At 37.4% G+C, this 19,914-nt stretch overlaps 1 protein-coding gene across 1 annotated transcript in view; it reads right to left on the bottom strand.

The window, feature by feature from the left end:
- The window catches only part of PXDNL (peroxidasin like), a 500,679-nt gene that overhangs the window by 168,111 nt on the left and 312,654 nt on the right, over positions 1 to 19,914 (bottom strand). The window contains exons 5-6 of the mRNA XM_082720100.1: positions 6,624 to 6,695; positions 408 to 479 (exon numbers count right to left, since the gene is read on the bottom strand). Of these exons, the coding sequence (XP_082576226.1) occupies positions 408 to 479; positions 6,624 to 6,695 (144 nt within the window). The remainder of the gene's footprint in view (positions 1 to 407; positions 480 to 6,623; positions 6,696 to 19,914) is intronic.

The raw sequence follows: 19,914 nt of genomic DNA, 5'->3' as shown, positions 1-19,914 counted from the left end.
GAACTCTATCAGTAACCATACCTGCAACAAGGGAATACTTCTGAGGCCTGGCCAGAGGAGTTAGACTTTCTTTGGAACTTCTTACATCTCTTTTTAAATAAAAGTTAAAGGAAAAGAAGTCTTGGGAGTCTTTAGATTTGACCAGCGAGGAAATTACTGAGAACCAAGGAAAACTTCTATCTTCAATATTCCTTTTGAATGTCACTTCTGAGAGAATACATGAAAGCTTAGTCGACTGTCTGCGTCCTCTATCACTCTGCAGTTAACGAAACCATTTTCTCCCTTACACGCTAGAATTGCAATGATCTTTCAGGGCCAAAGGAGACAAAGGCAAATCATTGCTTAGGATTTATTTATTTGGGGGAAAATCATAAGGTTTCTATTTCTGTGCACTTGCTTTCACTTACAGTCTCTTTAATGAATCCAGATGAGAAAAGCTCCCAGCCGGGATTTTAGATAATCTGTTGTTATGCAAAAACCTGAAAAACAAAGGTAACTTTGAATCACAACAGGGCAATGATGCTTTGGGAGAGCTTTTCTTTTTCTTTTCTTTTCTTTCTTTCTTTTTTTTTTTTTTTAATGAATTGTGGATCCAAATACATTTTTAAAAGTATTTCAGTGAGAAAGGGCAAATACAAAAGAGTGTCACTTATGCAAGCACGTTTTTAAAGATTTACATGTATAGACTTTCTGACCCATGGTTTTTTTGCATTTCTTGTTTTATTTAGTTAGAGATTACAAATGCTAAGGAGAAAAATCACAGAAATAAGTCTTTAAGCACATAGGAAATCAAGGTAGAGAATGTATTCATCAAAAAGAATGGCACAATGATGTATGACTGCAGCAGCCTGCAAGAGAGCCATGATTAACTGGATCCTGTGGATGGCAACCCTTTGTCTACTTTCACTTACAGGCCACCAGCAGTCTTGCTAAATGACAGTTCCATTTGGTGCTGCTGTGGTTCCTGGCTCAGCCAACCATTTGCCTGTTCCCTTTCAAATTCATGCCCATGTCTGTGCTCCAGGCAGATCACAGAGAAGCACATTCCCAGGCTCTGTTGCCAATGGCACTCTGAGGCCCAGGGCCACAGTATTTCTATCCTTCCTTCTACCTGGTCGGTTCTGCACCAGAGTGGGTTCCCGGAACACTGCCCTGGCCATACCACTTCTTCCCACTGTGAGGAGAGAAATTGTGACTAGGAAATCACCAGCTATGCTTCATTTACCCACTAGCACAGCTGAAAACATATTCAACAAAGAGCACATGTTTGAAGAGAGGACGAAACAGTAGTCTGCAAAACAGGAAAGCTCCATGCCACTGATTTCTAGGGACTGTGGGAAATGAGCACAAATAATCAAATAATGTGTAGAAAATGTTAACAGCTACAACCAGCCCCACTCTGAATCCAATTCCACGGCCAGTGCCCCATCTCAAAATTAAATAAGATTATCTGACCATGTTTTCCTAGCAATGTATGGTTTTTGTTTAATTTTCACTATTTTTTCAATTAGGGATTAAGGTAACGAGGGGTCCTCAGGAGTCAAAATATTTTTATGACTTTGGAATTTGATACACTTCTGAGTAGATATAATTTTTTTCCTGGTCCTTACTATTTTAGTTTTTTATACCCATTTTCTCCTGCCCCACCCAATTCACCAAACTCAGAAGCAATGACAAGAGAAGAAACAGTGAACAGTTAGTTAGGTTAAGATGGGCGTACAGACAGAAGTCACACAGTAATTGTCATTCCCCAAAAGCCCTAACCCATATCCATATCTCAGGAGATATTGGAATAGAATTTAATAATGGAGAAGTAGCTTATAGTACATTGCAGCTGAACCCTGGGGAAAGCCACATAATTTGGACAACTATTCATGTGTTTTTTTGTAGGACTATAAACTTACTTCACTATTTAAAACTAGTAGAGCCCAGTGTGATAACAACAGTAAAAATGATGTTGATTGTTCTCTTAAAATATTTCTTTAAAAATTTTATTTATTTATTTGACAAAGAGAGAGAGCATACAAGCAGGGAGAGTAGCAGGCAGAGGGAGAGGAAGAAGCAAGCTCCTTGCTAAGCAGGGACATGGGGCTCCATCCCAGGACCCTGAGAGCATGACCTTAGCCAAAGGCAGCTGCTTAATTAACTGATCCACCCAGGTGCCTCTCTCTTATCATATTTAAAAGGCTGGAAATTGCATCAATAATCAGAGATTAAAAGATGTTATTTATTTTCCAAGCCAAGTAGACCAGAATTGTTGAACAGGCAGAACAAGTCAAGAAAAGTAATAATAATAATAATAATGTTTTCATCATCACAGATTTTGAAACATGGTATGTAAATGTTGAAAAATTATTATCAAAATTTTTACTTCATTTGATATAGTGACAAAATGTCCAAATTAATGTTATTTCAACATTAGTTTCTGTCATACATATTATTAGGGTTCCCAAATCAGATATTATTGCTACTTGTTATATCTATAACTATTTGTTTTCAAGTAGATTAATATCTCTAAACCTTAGTTCCTTTGTCTATAAAATGAGCTTATTATTATAATAATTATTATTATTCATCCTAGATTACTATGTCAGTGACAACACCAAAATAGTAGTCATATTTCAGTAGTACTGTTCAGCAGGGGTGCAAAACTGCATGCCTATGCTTTCTTTTTCCTCTTTCTTCTTTCCAACTTCTGTGAAGTTAATCTTCAAAATGCTTCTGCTATTTGTTGAGTTGTACTTGTAGAAATATCACTTTGATTGTTTTGCCCCCAATAAGACCTAAAAAGCATCTCTTCCTGTATTGGAAATTTCATATAATAATTATTTGCTGCTAATATTTTTTACCAAAGATATTTGGTTAAAAAGAAAATTAACAGTATCCATTGCACTGAAACTGATGCAAAGTCTAATCTCTTTCTTGTGACAGAAATATACACATTATCAAACAAACCAAGCCATGAATGGGTTTTTTCAACATTAATTGTCTGAGGAGAGAAAAGTATATCTTCTGCCTGAAATTTAGGTTAGCATCTCAAGACATCACCAATGGAAATCCAAGAGACTTCTAAGGTGTAGAGAAAACCATATTCAGATCCTATACTTAGAGAAAGCTGTTGAAAGAGCCTTTGCTGTAGTGAGGTACATGCGTGATAAAGAAGATATCTCTGGGCTGGTTGATTCGATGCCAGTCCCTGCTGCTCCATAAAGCATCCCTGTGATGTTGTTTCAAACTGGTATTCTTTCCAAACCAATTAAACGAAATGTATTCTAGTCACCATGAATGTTCTTTATGGCTACAGAATACCAGGGTTTCCTTTCCTTGGTATATTTTTCCTATTTTTTAAAGAGAGATTAATTAAAGCTTCTAAAAGAAAAACCATGCAATATAGAAGCTATATATAGTTTGCCAAGGTCAGTGTGCATATGAAATAAATACAGGGATCCAGCCTTATGAAGAACGTCTACAGTCTCACCACTTTGCAATTGGCAAGTGGTACTGGGGAGAAATAGCACAGTTATCAGGTTCTTCAATACCAACCACAAATTATTACACAAAACGTCATATTTTTATATACTTTGACAAGCATTACTGCAATTTTCTGCCTGTGCATCAAGCTCTAAATTACCAGCTTGAATATTTCAACCTATGTGCCTTCACCAAAGTGTAAAGATTCTTCTGCTTGGTGACATAATAATAACTAGTTTATGACTCTTTAAGAGTAAGGCTTATTGGTAGGGAAAATTTTAAGTTTGGTAAAGGACCAGGATTTTCAAACTAACTCCTCTCTTTATAGGAAATATGAAGATGCATGTCTTCACTTGCATGTATTGGCATCATGCACCCAGGGAAAAGAACATTCCACACAAGTGGTAGAGGTTGGTATTTATGAATGCAACACATGGGGACTTTTATCAAAGCCTGTAAGTAAAGAACTATCCTAAATATTGTTACTACCACTGCTGAATGCACATTACTTGAGGATGTGTGGTTACAGACAAAGTCATACTGAATTTGTATAGATTGAGAATTACCTTAACAAAATAATTTAATTTTAATATTTAAAATATTATCTCAACAAACACACTTCAAGGTTATAGGGAGAAGAATTCTAACTCAAAAGAGTGAATGAGACATGCAAATTTGCCTCATTCTCCTTTAGAAGTCAGATGGTCAATACAATAAATAAACCTATAACATTCAAAAGGACAGGATGCATAAGGTTATCAACAGATAAGAGATTTCAGTGAACTCTGGAAAATACAAAATGCATGTAAGAAGGTTGAAAAATGAAACAGAAAAAGCAGAATCCCAGGGAATATATCAAGCAGGAACAATCTGATTGTTTGGGACCCAAGACACCAAACCGAGTAGAGGGACAGGATGGTAAATGAGATTCACTGAACATGTGGATGGAGAAATGTAATTAATTTGTAGCTGTGGCCAAATGCTAAGAGGAAGAAAATTTATATATATATTTCTTATTATTAAATATATTATTTATCAAGTGTTATATTATTCTCACTGAATATATACACACATATATTTTTCTTATGATTTTTATAGGTTTTTCTCTAAAAAAAAAAAAGAAATTTTAAAAATTGACAAAGAAAAGTAACTAATTTTGTGTGGAGCAGCAACTGAAGAGGAAGCCTTTCCTTTCACATTCTAGTATTTTAGATGGAGAAATCTGCCATTTTCCTACCCAACTGTCCAAACTAAAATTCTCTTTGGAATTTAAAAAATTTTTTAATTCCTTCCCAAATGGGAAATTTTGGAAGAAAACAGACGTACCTACAAGAAAACAGGAGAAACTTAGACCCCCAACCAATATTTTCAAGTATAAATATCAAGGACCACAAGGCACTGGAGCTTAATCAGGACCATGGCAAAGAAAGACCAAGACAAAAAAAAAAAAAAAAAACCAACTCCAGAGAAAGCAGGGGAATTCAAAGAACTAAAAAAAAGAGAAATATAACAAAAATACATTGTGATTAATATATTCAGAGATCTTTCAAAAATATGTATATAGTTTTTATTTACATAATAGGGAGAAAACTAAAAGTTAAACCTTTTTTCCTTGCTCCGTTCCCTACTCCTTCAAGACATTCATGGATAACAGCCCACTCTGAAAGGTAGGAGATGCCCTCACTATCAACAGGCCTGTGAGGGCTTCAAGATCTCCTTTGGGGAACAGGAATCACCCCTTCCCAGTTTTCAATGGAGGAAAGCAGTGCTTATTTTTATCAGCAAATCTTTCCCCAACATTAAAGTCAGTGGCTCGGGTTTTTTTGAGGTTATTAGTCATTGTGATGCTAAATCTTGAATTTACTGAGGTGGAACTGAAGCCTGATGGAGCAGGAAATGGGGAAAGTTCGCTCCTCCATGACATTCAACAAAGCAAGAACACAAATCTAAACAATGAAATTTTATGCATTACAGTTCCTAAACTTCAATATGTGAATAAGTCTGGAGTAATGGCATGGAAAAATGGTCGATTAGCTCTTTTTTATCTTTTAATTTTATTAGCCTATTTCATGTATCAGAATCATAGGGCATCCTTTTCAAAACCTACAGACTCCTAATTACAATTTCTTTTCAGATATATTTTAATTCAAACTGATTCCTGATTAAGTTTAGTTACATCATTCTGCACTTTTTCTGTTCATAAAAAAAAATCCATATCTTGTGCTAAAATCACAATTAATTTGTTAATATAAGGTATTAGAGGAAATGAAGGGCTAGAGTATTTTCATCTGATAAAAGACAATACAAAAGGAGAGTGTCCAAGTATTCTTTTGGTTTGTCATTGTCTTTAATAAAGTTTTATTAAACATTCATCTAGAAAAGTTATTTTATTAAACATTCATCTAGAAAAACACACATCATGCTATAAGTATGATGACTTTCCTGAAAGTGAATACAGCTGGGAAAACAGAAAAAGACAAAACTGCCAGGACTCCAGAAGCTCCTTCCTGCTGTTGCTTAACATCTCCTTCTCTCCAAAGGTAACCACTATTTAACTTCTAGCTATTACACATGTTCCTGCTATTTCTGAATTTAAAAAAGAAAACGTCAAACAATGTAATTTTCAATGTTTGGATTTTTTTTTGCTAAAAATGTTTGAGATTCATATGTGCTATATATATATGAATATCCAGCAACTTATTTGTCTTCTTTTGTTGTTGAATGCTTGAGTACCTCTAGGGTGGAGTTGTTATAAGTGATGCTGCCATTAATACTCCAGAACACACTTCTGACGCATATGCACACATGTGCATGTCTGTTGTGTCCATAACTTGAAGTGGAACTGATGGATAGGCCATAGGGGATGTGTATGGTAAATTGTGGTAGATTCTGCCATAAGTTTGCAGAGTGGTTTTTTACCACCTTCGTGAAGTGTTCATTGCTTTTGCCCTGTTTTTAATTGGGTTATTCATCTTTTCTCCATTGATTTCAAAGGATAGAATGGTGTACAGTAACTCTGTCTTATAGTACAAAGGTACAGACTTTGCTTCATAGGCTTTCAACAAAATGTCCTGATCTCCTGGGCAGTCAATACATTGTATAAACTGAAAAAGTAAAGCAGAAGCAAAGGAGTCTAAAAAGCCAACACTTACAGTCGCTCTAATTTCAGAAGGTCTCTAAAGGTCTCCGCCTGTAGCGTTTCTATTTGGTTGAAATGAATATACCTGGAAGGCACAAAACAAGTTGGTTATTTCTTGTGCTGGTGAGCAAAATAAAATGTTTGAGGAATTAACATAGCTTCCCTGAAATTCAGTCTGAAGTACTTCAAGTCCCCTCTGTTCTTTACAGTCCTGGGTCTAAAACCTGATGTTCCAATAGGGAACCAAGAGGAAGCACATCCAGAAGCAGTACTCAATGTCACCTCTTCTCTTAGGCAGCACTCTTGAGTAGAAAGATGCTACATGGTTAGTGAAGTCATGCTTCCAACTCAAAAATTTTTCTAAAGATTTTGCTTACTTATTTGAGAGAGAGAGCATGTGAGAGAAAAAGAAAGAGAAAGCACAAGCAGGGGCAGAGAAAGAGGGAAAAGCAGGCTCCCCACTGAGCAGGGAGTCCAACTCGGGGCTCTATCCCAGGACCCTGGGATCATGACTTGAGCCGAAGGCAGACACTTAACCAACTGAGTCACCCAGGCACCCCTACTTATTAAAATTTTTAAAGTGAAGCGAGGATAATAAGACATGTTACACATGACCACATGCTTATTACATTTCAGGATAGAGGGAAATGCTCCTGCTAGAGAAGATAAGAAGTGACCTATTTTATGTCATATGATGACTATTTAAAATGAATTATTTATGCCTAAGGATATATACAAAATAATGTATCTTGTTTTAATCCATTTAGAACTAGACCTTTTCAGTCCTTGGTAACCCCTTATGCAATTGATCCAGTAGAAATTTCCAAAGCTGCCATTTCAGAAAGGCTTCTCTTGAAATAATAAGCAGCAGAACTGAGGACAGAAAGTTTCCCTTTCTCTCAGAAATTCTGCGATGAAATGGAGAAACATTCCTTGAAAACAGAGGGCTGAGTAGAGGAAATCTTAGATCCACTGCTAAGGCTACATAGTTCTCTACAAAAATTTAAATATCCATCTTGCACCTGACTTCTAAAATAGCTTTATCAAAATCATTGAAATGGGGCGCCTGGGTGGCTCAGTGGTTAAGCCGCTGCCTTCGGCTCAGGTCATGATCTCAGGGTCTTGGGATCGAGTCCCGCATCGGGCTCTCTGCTCAGCAGGGAGCCTGCTTCCTCCTCTCTCTCTCTCTGCCTGCCTCTCTGCCTACTTGTGATTTCTCTCTGTCAAATAAATAAATAAAATCTTAAAAAAAAAAAAAGAATCATTGAAATGAAACCAACAGCCTCATCCAGTAGTCTATAGTGAACTGTCTGCAGAAAGCACCTCAAACATAAAATTTGCCATGAGAAAGAACAGAGCCAGTCTCATACTGAATTATGTCCAAACCAAGGAACACAATAAATTGCACTTGACTTAATCAACAGAAAGTTATTTGACTTGAAGTGAGGACACAAGAAGAGAAGCTTTATATTTTATATGTTTGCATTAATTATTTATTTAACCACAATTAGAATTACTTAAAAAAAATAAAAACATTTTATTTTATTTTTTTTTAATTTTTTATTTTTTATAAACATATATTTTTATCCCCAGGGGTACAGGTCTGTGAATCGCCAGGTTTACATACTTCACAGCACTCACCAAATCACATACCCTCCCCAATGTCCATAATCCCACCCCCTTCTCCCAAACCCCCTCCCCCCAGCAACCCTCAGTTTGTTTTGTGAGATTAAGAGTCACTTATGGTTTGTCTCCCTCCCAATCCCATCTTGTTTCATTTATTCTTCTTCTAACCACTTAAGCCTCCATGTTGCATCACCACTTTCTCATATCAGGGAGATCATATGATAGTTGTCTTTCTCTGCTTGACTTATTTCGCTAAGCATGATACGCTCTAGTTCCATCCATGTTGTTGCAAATGGCAGGATTTCATTTCTTTTGATGGCTGCGTAGTATTCCATTGTGTATATATACCACATCTTCTTGATCCATTCATCTGTGGATGGACATCTAGGTTCTTTCCATAGTTTGGCTATTGTGGACATTGCTGCTATAAACATTCGGGTGCATGTGCCCCTTTGGATCATTACATTTGTATCTTTAGGGTAAATACCCAATAGTGCAATTGCTGGGTCATAGGGCAGTTCTATTTTCAACATTTTGAGGAACCTCCATGCTGTTTTCCAGAGTGGCTGCACCAGCTTGCATTCCCACCAACAGTGTAGGAGGGTTCCCCTTTCTCCGCATCCTCGCCAGCATCTGTCATTTCCTGACTTGTTGATTTTAGCCATTCTGACTGGTGTGAGGTGATATCTCATTGTGGTTTTGATTTGTATTTCCCTGATGCCGAGTGATATGGAGCACATTTTCATGTGTCTGTTCGCCATCTGGATGTCTCCTTTGCAGAAATGTCTGTTCATGTCCTCTGCCCATTTCTTGATTGGATTATTTATTCTTTGGGTGTTGAGTTTGCTAAGTTCTTTATAGATTCTGGACACTAGTCCTTTATCTGATATGTCGTTTGCAAATATCTTCTCCCATTCTGTCAGTTGTCTTTTGATTTTGTTAACTGTTTCCTTTGCTGTGCAAAAGCTTTTGATCTCGATGAAATCCCAATAGTTCATTTTTTCCCTTGCTTCCCTTGCCTTTTGCGTTGTTCCTAGGAAGATGTTGCTGCGGCAGAGGTCGAAGAGGTTGCTGCCCGTGTTCTCCTCAAGGATTTTGATGGATTCCTTTCGTACATTGAGGTCCTTCATCCATTTTGAGTCTATTTTTGTGTGTGGTGTAAGGAAATGGTCCAATTTCATTTTTCTGCACGTGGCTGTCCAATTTTCCCAGCACCATTTATTGAAGAGGCTGTCTTTTTGCCATTGGACATTCTTTCCTGCTTTGTCAAAGATTAGTTGACCATAGATTTGAGGGTCTATTTCTGGGCTCTCTATTCTGTTCCATTGATCTATGTGTCTGTTTTTGTGCCAGTACCATGCTGTCTTGATGATGACAGCTTTGTAATAGAGCTTGAAGTCCGGAATTATGATGCCACCAACGTTGGCTTTCTTTTTCAATATCCCTTTGGCTATTCGAGGTCTTTTCTGGTTCCATATAAATTTTAGCATTATTTGTTCCATTTCTTTGAAAAAGATGGATGGTACTTTGATAGGGATTGCATTAAATGTGTAGATTGCTTTAGGTAGCATAGACATTTTCACAATATTTATTCTTCCAATCCAGGAGCATGGAATATTTTTCCATTTCTTTGTGTCTTCCTCAATTTCTTTCATGAGTACTTTATAGTTTTCTGAGTATAGATTCTGTGTCTCTTTGGTTAGGTTTATTCCTAGGTATCTTATGGTTTTGGATGCAATTGTAAATGGGATTGACTCCTTAATATCTCTTTCTTCTGTCTTGCTGTTGGTGTAGAGAAATGCAACTGATTTCTGTGCATTGATTTTATATCCTGACACTTTACTGAATTCCTGTATAAGTTCTAGCAGTTTTGGACTGGAGTCTTTTGGGTTTTCCACATATAGTATCATATCATCTGCGAAGAGTGATAATTTGACTTCTTCTTTGCCGATTTGGATGCCTTTAATTTCCTTTTGTTGTCTGATTGCTGAGGCTAGGACCTCTAGTACTATGTTGAATAGCAGTGGTGATAATGGACATCCCTGCCGTGTTCCTGACCTTAGCGGAAAAGCTTTCAGTTTTTCTCCATTGAGAATGATATTTGCGGTGGGTTTTTCATAGATGGCTTTGATGATATTGAGGTATGTGCCCTCTATCCCTACACTTTGAAGAGTTTTGCTCAGGAAGGGATGCTGTACTTTGTCAAATGCCTTTTCAGCATCTATTGAGAGTATCATATGGTTCTTGTCCTTTCTTTTATTGATGTGTTGTATCACATTGACTGATTTGCGGATGTTGAACCAACCTTGCAGCCCTGGAATAAATCCCACTTGGTCGTGGTGAATAATCTTTTTAATGTACTGTTGAATCCTATTGGCTAGTATTTTGTTGAGTATTTTCGCATCTGTGTTCATCAAGGATATCGGTCTATAGCTCTCTTTTTTGGTGGGATCCTTGTCTGGTTTTGGGATCAAGGTGATGCTGGCCTCATAAAATGAGTTTGGAAGTTTTCCTTCCATTTCTATTTTTTGGAACAGTTTCACGAGAATAGGAATTAGTTCTTCTTTAAATGTTTGGTAGAACTCCCCCGGGAAGCCGTCTGGCCCTGGGCTTTTGTTTGTTTGGAGATTTTTAATGACTGTTTCAATCTCCTTACTGGTTATGGGTCTGTTCAGGCTTTCTATTTCTTCCTGGTTCAGTTGTGGTAGTTTATATGTTTCTAGGAATGCATCCATTTCTTCCAGATTGTCAAATTTATTGCCGTAGAGTAGCTCATAGTATGTTCTTATAATAGTTTGTATTTCTTTGGTGTTAGTTGTGATCTCTCCTCTTTCATTCATGATTTTATTTATTTGGGTCCTTTCTCTTTTCTTTTTGATAAGTCGGGCCAGGGGTTTATCAATTTTATTAATTCTTTCAAAGAACCAGCTCCTACTTTTGTTGATTTGTTCTATTGTTTTTTTGGTTTCTATTTCATTGATTTCTGCTCTGATCTTTATGATTTCTCTTCTCCTGCTGGGCTTAGGGTTTCTTTCTTGTTCTTTCTCCAGCTCCTTTAGGTGTAGGGTTAGGTTGTGTACCTGAGACCTTTCTTGTTTCTTGAGAAAGGCTTGTACCGCTATATATTTTCCTCTCAGGACTGCCTTTGTTGTGTCCCACAGATTTTGAACCATTGTATTTTCATTATCATTTGTTTCCATGATTTTTTTCAATTCTTCTTTAATTTCCCGGTTGACCCATTCATTCCTTAGAAGGATACTGTTTAGTCTCCATGTATTTGGGTTCTTTCCAAACTTCCTTTTGTGGTTGAGTTCTAGCTTTAGAGCATTGTGGTCTGAAAATATGCAGGGAATGATCCCAATCTTTTGATACCAGTTGAGTCCTGATTTAGGACGGAGGATGTGATCTACTCTGGATAATGTTCCATGTGCACTAGAGAAGAATGTGTATTCTGTTGCTTTGGGATGAAATATTCTGAATATATCTGTGATGTCCATCTGGTCCAGTGTGTCATTTAAGGCCTTTATTTCCTTGCTGATCTTTTGCTTGGATGACCTGTCCATTTCAGTGAGGGGAGTGTTAAAGTCCCCTACTATTATTGTATTATTGTTGATGTGTTTCTTTGATTTTTTTATTAATTGGTTTATATAGTTGGCTGCTCCCACGTTGGGGGCATAGATATTTAAAATTGTAAAAAGAAACATCTATTTCATTCATAGGCTCCTTTCTTATTAAATCATTATTACAGGGTGAGCACTTTAGACACCAATGCAAAAGCATAATAATTACAATAAAATAAAGAGGATGTAATTGAAATGGAAGGATAATTTCTGAGTGTGTTAGGATGGATCCTCGAGGCAGTGCTGTACCTTCCCACTCCCTGAAATTTCACAACCTGGCTGATGGTCACAACAATAAGACATAATTGACTTAATGCTTGCATAAAACAACTTTGTCTTTGTTCTTTATATTACACACACATACTCACACATACTACATACTACCCTCTAAAAATCCTTACTTCTGTCATTGGTCTAGCACACAATGGAGGAGGTAGAGCCTGGAAGAGTTCAAGAAAGAAGGGATGGGAATGGGGTGTTCAGGGTAAGACCACGTGTGGGAGGAAGGAAGGGAGAGAGAGGAGCTTCAGCGACCACATTGAAGAAAGTTTTGGAAAGAGGCCATTTACAGTATTTTTCTTTCCAAGTTAAATGCATTGCATGGTTGGGATTTCATGCTTACTAACATAGAGTACAAATGGACACTTCATGACGACTATGAATAAATGCTGATTAGGGCTTCAATTTTAGCAGGAACTAAATAATAATAACAGTAGCAACACAAAACACTATTATTCCACATGCATTACATGCATGTAGTCATTTTTATTAACATATAATGTATTATTAGCTTCATCACTTTACACAATTCACAGCACTCACTACACCCTCCATCCTCACAACATTTTTAATCCTCACAACTATGTTGTGAGATGAGTTCTACAAAAATCTACATCATTCAAAGGGAAAAATGTGGTATAGAGAGGTTACAATACTTGCTCAGTTTTGCACAGCTTGGAATCGCTGAGATCACCATTCAGTTTAGGCAGATGCGTACTTTTTTTTTTTTTTTTAAATCAACTAAGCCTGCAGTCTGGTGGCAAAGAGAGCAGCTGCACACAGATCAGCAGGCAGGCAGAGCACACATGGATGACCTAGTGAGACCTGACCCAACAACATCAAAAGCAAAGGCTTTCTCAGGTAGGGAAATGTCTGCTCCACATGGAGAACTCAAGAGCTAACCAGTAATGAATCCAAGCTATGCACTGAACGAGACCAGGGCTTACAGACATCACTGGAGGCTATGTCTCAGCATGCCTGGCAGCCAATCCTACTACATTAATACCTTCCTCTACTGGCAGATGTAGAGTCCCTAACTGAAGAAAAGTATCACATTCCAGTTCCTAGAACAACCTAGGAAGCCACAGGAAAAGAGGTCACAAGTCAAGGTCTGTCATTTAGCCACTGAATGTCAAATTTCAGATTTTAAAAGTGAATACTCTAGTTTATGAATGAATGAAGCCCCTGATTTCCCTCTTTCCTACCTTTTAAAATTCTTGAGAACAATTTCTTTATTGGAATTTTTACTGCATAAAAACTGGAGTTTCAGAGAAACACTTCCCATTGGCATCATTAGTCAAACAAGCATCCTGCAGAGCTTACACCGGTATCCAGGTAACTAAAAAGAAGGTATGAGCAGAGCTTCCATTGAGAGGGCTTCTAATCACTTAGTCAACTAAAATCAGGGCCAGAAGACGATCTAAGTGTTAAAATGACATACAACACTTTGTTCAATATCATAGCTACTGTGATGTTAAGGACTAATCTACAATTATATTTTTAATCAATAGATTTTATAATTGTACTCCACAATCACTAAAAATTTTTAAAAATGCTAATTTTTTATATTTAAATATCTTCTTTACAATTTATGCTTAGTAATTCATAGGAAATGCATAGTATTTTTCCAACATGCACATACTGAGAACCTACTAATCACAGCCCTGCTTGTTCTCCATTTGAGGAATGCTCCTAAGAACAAATCTCCCAAATTTTAGACTCATCCAAGGTGAAACTTCCACCTCAAATACTTTTAATTGAACTTCAATCTAATATATACTACATGGTAGGATAAGCAACCAGCATTTGCACTGCACAGTTGCAATTTTATACTAATTTGAGTGGTTGTTTGATCCATGTTTATCCTTCCTAACTAGACTCTAAGTTCCATGAAGACAGAAACCTTACTGGGTTTAAGCTCATTTCCAACATCCCCAGTTTCCTAGCACAGGCTTAATGGATAGATATTTATATGTAGTTGATCACTAAAAGAACAAATGACTAGCCAGTACCTTTACACAGGTATTGACTTTGCAAAGAAAAAGCTAAAACATTGTGCTTTTAGAACATTCCATGGTATATAAAACAAAACATGGGTTTATGAACCGTAATGAAAACTTTATTAATATTGGCTCAACATCCTAAAGGGCACTGCATTTTCTTGAGGAAGAATCTCAACAAATTTTTACATTAACCGTTACTTTTGTAAGTTATGTAATAATATATGTTTTATTGCATTTCCCAAAACCTTATTAGGTGTTAACAAACCTGAAGGACATCTAGCAAATTCCTGGGGCTTTCTGAATTAATCTCATACCAAAGAGACGTTTCACAATCACAGTTTTTTATGAGCATGGATAACATACTTGACAGCTCTTACCTGAGTAAATATTGATTTACACAGCCAGTCCCAGGTATTAGCCTACCCAAATGAGGACAAAAATCTTCCCAAGTTTTACAAAACATGCAGAGCAAGAATACCTGGCCAGAGAATGACAACAAAAATAATAGAGAAAGAATGGTTCTCAGGGAGAGAAGTTGCTGGTATTGATTTAGCTTTTAGCTTGAACTCACTGAGCCACATAAAAACAAATCCACTGTGATGTACCATCACCTTGGCAACCCCACTCTAATGTAAGAGCAGAGATGGAAAGAAGAACACTATATTTATCTGTATCTAACTGCACAATCAAAAAAGAATATAAGTTCAATGCACTGAACCCTTTTGTAAAAAGTAGCTACTTTTTATTTCCTCAAAAGCCTTGAGTTCAGAAAGGAAAAAAGGAACACTGCCAGTGGAGAGAACTTACATGAGTCTGTGTGTGTCTGTGAATATAATTTTCCATGTCCTATGTAAAACGTAAACTAAAGACACATGAATTGGGAGCATGCAGCTGAGGAGATGTTTGAAATGAGCTCTCAAAAATCCTGCACTTAGAACTCAGAGAAGGCACACTGAGGTGACAGCTGACTTGGAGATCTACAGTGCCCTGCCTCTATATTCACCAAAGAATTTTTATCTGCTAGATGCACCATTATGACTCTAACTTTCAATATGAATCAGATGGGATTAAAATATGCATTTTCTAGCTTCATTGCACAATATCAAGTATGAATGATCTGTTAGAACAATAAATTATTCATACAGTTTAGGAGTTAATTAAGCATTTGAATGGAGATCTTTATTTCAGAGCATAGTAAATTATTTTAACTGATTTTAAAGGAAAAAATGACTGAATTACCATAATCCATTAGGTTCAAGAGAAAAGCTTTCTAGCACTTTATTTGTATGCTATGCTTAAGTAAATAGTGTAGTCTATCAAAATCTATTACACAAAAGATTATATTTAAACAGTGGAAATTTATATTGTACAAGCTTGTTACATCAAAAAGTTATATCAATCCTAAATAAGAATACTTATGGAAAAAGTCATGTTTCCAAATAGTATAGTTATAGTCCAATCCCAGTCTTTATCTCTTTTCACCTGAATTAATAGCCTTAAGTGGCCCTTCTAAATCAAGCCCTTTCTTTCCAATCTACCATATTGAATTATCTGATACCTCTTACAGAAAAAGAGTGCTGATGAAACCAGTTTCTTATTAGGATCCCTAATATCTCCCCACTGTCTTCTGCTAGAATTCAAGGTTTCCCAACATCTAGTGTCAACTTGCGAATGCCCTCCTCTCTCACATGAGTTTAATCACACTCTAACCAAATTTTGATTTTCCCATCTCTGAATCTCCCTTTTTTAACATTAGTGTCTGTGTTTAAAATGTTTTCTCATCCATTTAGAGGCAATTCAAATGGTGCTTTCTCCACTAAGGACTTAATGACTGTTCAGGTCAAAAGTAACTTTACTCCTCTGTGATCCTTTAGCGTATTAAAACATTAATAGGCTTTATTGAGTTCCTTTGTAGTGTAAGCCAAGATCCTGGACCTTCTCAGAGATTTGAGTCTGGTTAGAGGTAAAAGATAAGAAATCAATGACCGCAGTCTAATAGGCTGTGTATTATGATAATGTATGCATGGAATGCCACGAGAGTGTGAAGAATCTAAACCAGATTTAAAGGTAGAGAAATGTTGTACAGAAAATAGGATTCTTTAACTAATTTTTAAGGACAAGTTGTACTTACCTAGATACAAAAGAAGAAAGGCAGTTTAGGAAGTGGAAAGACAAGTATATGTGAAGCACAGGAGTAGTATAAAAGCATATGCTTTTTTCCAGAGCAGTAGTTGGACAGAGTCATCTGTGCCTGTAGAAGTCGAGAGGTCAGTAAGGAAGTTTAAACTTGATCCTGAAAGTGATCAGGACATATTACAAAATTTAAAGAAATGGAATTCCTTAATGAATTTTTTTTTTTAATTTTAGAAATTTTCTGGTAACGATTGGACAAAAGATTGGAATTTAACTAGAAAAAAAGATATGAGCTAGATCAGTGGTTTCCAACTTAGGGTGCTTTTGCCCATACTGGGGGATATTTGGCAATCTGTGAAGATATTTTTGTTTGTCACAGCTGGGGGTGGTATTGCTATAAGCATCCAGTTGGAAGAGGCCAGGATTATTGCTCCACAACCAATAACACAAGACAGCCCCACAACATTACCTGGCCTGGTTTGACTTTTAAGCAAGGAAAAGTAGTGGTGACTTTGGGTGCTATAGGGAGTACAGACCAAAGGACTGAAGAGTGGAAGAACTGCGCTGGAGTCCAGGAAAAACAAAACGGTGGGAAACAATTAAAAGGGTGCCAGAGAAGAGGAAAGAACTAAGTGAAGCAAGTTAAGGAAGACCCTGCAGAGGAGAGAAGGGGTTGAATGGTAGCAATGCGCAACTGAAAGACTCACTTCAAGCAGGAGGTGAAAAAGTGACCCAGTGAAACAGGCTGGGACAAATTTATGAAAATCTCTTGGTATCCAGGAGAGATAGTGAGATGGCTCTTAACCTTTGCCCTCAATTTTCCTCCTTAAGGTAAAAGGCAAAGGGAACTCTGAAATGTCAGAGAAATGTATGAAATAAAGACAGAGGAGCACATTTTGAATTGTCACTATAGCAAGCAAGATAAGTTCAGCCCATTTTTTATTGTCAACTGCCAGAACTGTTGTTGAAATTTGACTTTTCAACATTTGAGCCTCATAGTGACTGCCTCCTCCTCAATATACTTTCCACACTGGTTTCTATTCTGCTAAAGGGCTGCTCCTTTTAAATCTCTTTGCTGTTTTCTTCTTCTTTACCTAACCTCCTATGAGGGATGCCCAGAGCGAGGTCCCCAGGCTCCCCCTCTTTTAGCCCACTCAGTGCCATCCAGTCTTGTGACTATGAAGACTTCCCGTAGTCCAGTGACAACCAGCTGCAGAGCCAGGCCAGACTACTCACTCACACTCCTGCCCCCAAGCCTGCTACCTACCTCATATGTGCCCTTGGCTATCCAATAGACTTCAGGAACTTATGTGCAAATCTGTAGTTCTGATTAGCCCTCCATAACCCATGCCACCCACAGCCTCCTTTATCTCAACTGAAGGCCCTTCCTTCTAGTTGCTTAGGCCAAAATACTTGATAGCATCATTGACTTCTTTCTTTCTGTAAATCCTACATCCAGGTGGTGACTTTCAATAGACCTAGAATGTGCATCCATGTAAAACCTATACTGTTACAAAGTACAGCAGAGACACCATTGCCTCTGGCCTGGTGTATACCAAGAGCCTCCTGACAACTCCATGCCTATCCCTTCCCGGCTTCAGTCTTTTGTCAACAGAGAAGTCAGAAGAAGACAGAAAATGCAGAAGTCACAGTAACTATTTTAAAACCATCAGATCAATCCTACCACCTTTTTCTTCAAACCCCTGCAGTGCTCACTCAGAACAAAAAGCAAATCACTCACAATACAAAGAAAATCTACTCTTTTGATCTGCAGCATCCTGTGCTAACTGAGCTAGTTTCTCTGCTCTGGCCATATCAGCATCCAAGCTACTTCTCTAACATTCCAGGCATACTCCTAGCTTAGGGTGTTTGTAAGAGTTTCCCCTTTGCCTACTCTGTGCTTTCCCCAGGTGTACACAAGCCTATGTCCCTCCAGTTCAAGACTTGACTCAAATGCCCCTCCTCAATGAGGCTTCCTGTTTTAAATTACAGCCACATTTCCACTTCCCTGAGACATCTAAGCCTCCTCCCTTCCCTGTTTTTACTCATATACATAAATATATTTTTAAATCTTTGTCATAGCTTACATAATTCTATACAGTGTATTATTTATTATTTTTATTGTTTGTCTCTCCTGATGGATTGTCTTCCCTGACAGATTTGTGCTTGTTTTAGGTGGAAATTAAGAGGTTCAAATGTAGGAAATTGATATCGTCAGGGTTGCAATTTATTGGCACAATCTGGCCAAAGGTAGTATAAAGGAACAGAACAAGGGTTGAAGCTTGAGGCTTTCATAGTAGTGTAGAAATGAATAAATGAGGGTCCTGGGATGAACTGGCAGCAAGTGTAAAGTGATGTAGGGAAACCCTAGAGAAAATCCACCAGTCACCACAGGCCTTTTACAGAGATAGGATGGTTCAATGGAAGACTGCAAGCTTTGGGCACAGGAGCCCGTAATCACCTCCCTACATGACCCCTTACTCTATGACATTGATCACTCACTTCTCTGCAATATGGAGCTAATGATGCCTTATTTTAAAGTGGTTGAGGACTGTAGATCATATAAAAAAAATCATCTAGAACTCTCTTGGCATGTGGTAAATGTCTATGGCATCTAATTAGAAATAAAGAGCACAGAAGACAGAGAAAATCCATAAAGTTTAGAACTTTAAGCAAGGCTTTGGCATAGGGACTTTTGGGCCAAGGCTTACCACCCATACTCCTGTCCCTCATACAACACTGGTGAGGGTCAAGAGCCAATTGAGAAGCTGTTATTAGTTTGTACCAGCATGCTGTGACTCCCAGTGCAGAGTTCTTAAAAAAAAAAAACTGGAATGGACAACTTGGTTTAATGCTGAAAACAAAACGGAGCCTCTTACTGCTTGCTTCCAAATCTAAATGATAGGGTCCTCCTTCTCAAATTTATTTTCCGATATCCCCAGGACAGGAGATCACACTCCAAAGCCACTTAGCAACCAGATTGCAAGCCAGATGCACACAGGATAGAAAGAGGATGGCTGGTCAAGCAATCACTCTGGGTCATCACAGGGTGACTCTGGTTCAGGAATATCAATCATCAACCTACTAAATTTGCTCCTCCATTTTCTGTGAGAAGGTACAAAGGAAATGGCAGAAATCCCCATAATGGAGATGCAACAATCCCTTGTCAAGGATACAGTAAGCTTGAGAAGAAATGTTGGAGAAATATGGGAAGGGGAAAAAGTAGATGTCCCCTTCCCCAGCATACCACATTTATTGTATTTCTTTCAAGTTCTAACTCTAATGCCCAAGTTACTTGCTAAAAATACTTTAGTCGAATTTAAACCCAAGATAATAATGACATGATCTCTCATTTCCTTCATGCACCATAATTTTATAATATTGTCATAGAAGACAATATTCATTGGGACATATTGTTTCTTCTGAGATCAGTTCCACAAAATCTCCTAAATGAGGTATAACACAAAATGTATATATATATACCAAAACTTTGAAAGTGGAAAAAGTAGAGAGTATTTCAGATAAAAAGCAGCATAATGTAAAAATTTCAGAGCTCATGCTATGAAGAAAAGAAAGCAAAAAAATTAGACCCAGTAGAGGGAAGAAATATGCAGAATAGAAAAGCAAAAACTAAACCTGACTG

Source organism: Mustela nivalis (genome assembly GCF_964662115.1).
Source record: "Mustela nivalis genome assembly, chromosome: 2".
Lineage (NCBI taxonomy): Eukaryota > Metazoa > Chordata > Mammalia > Carnivora > Mustelidae > Mustela > Mustela nivalis.
Note: the sequence above shows the minus strand (reverse complement) of the source record. Positions and strands in the feature narration are given on the sequence as shown.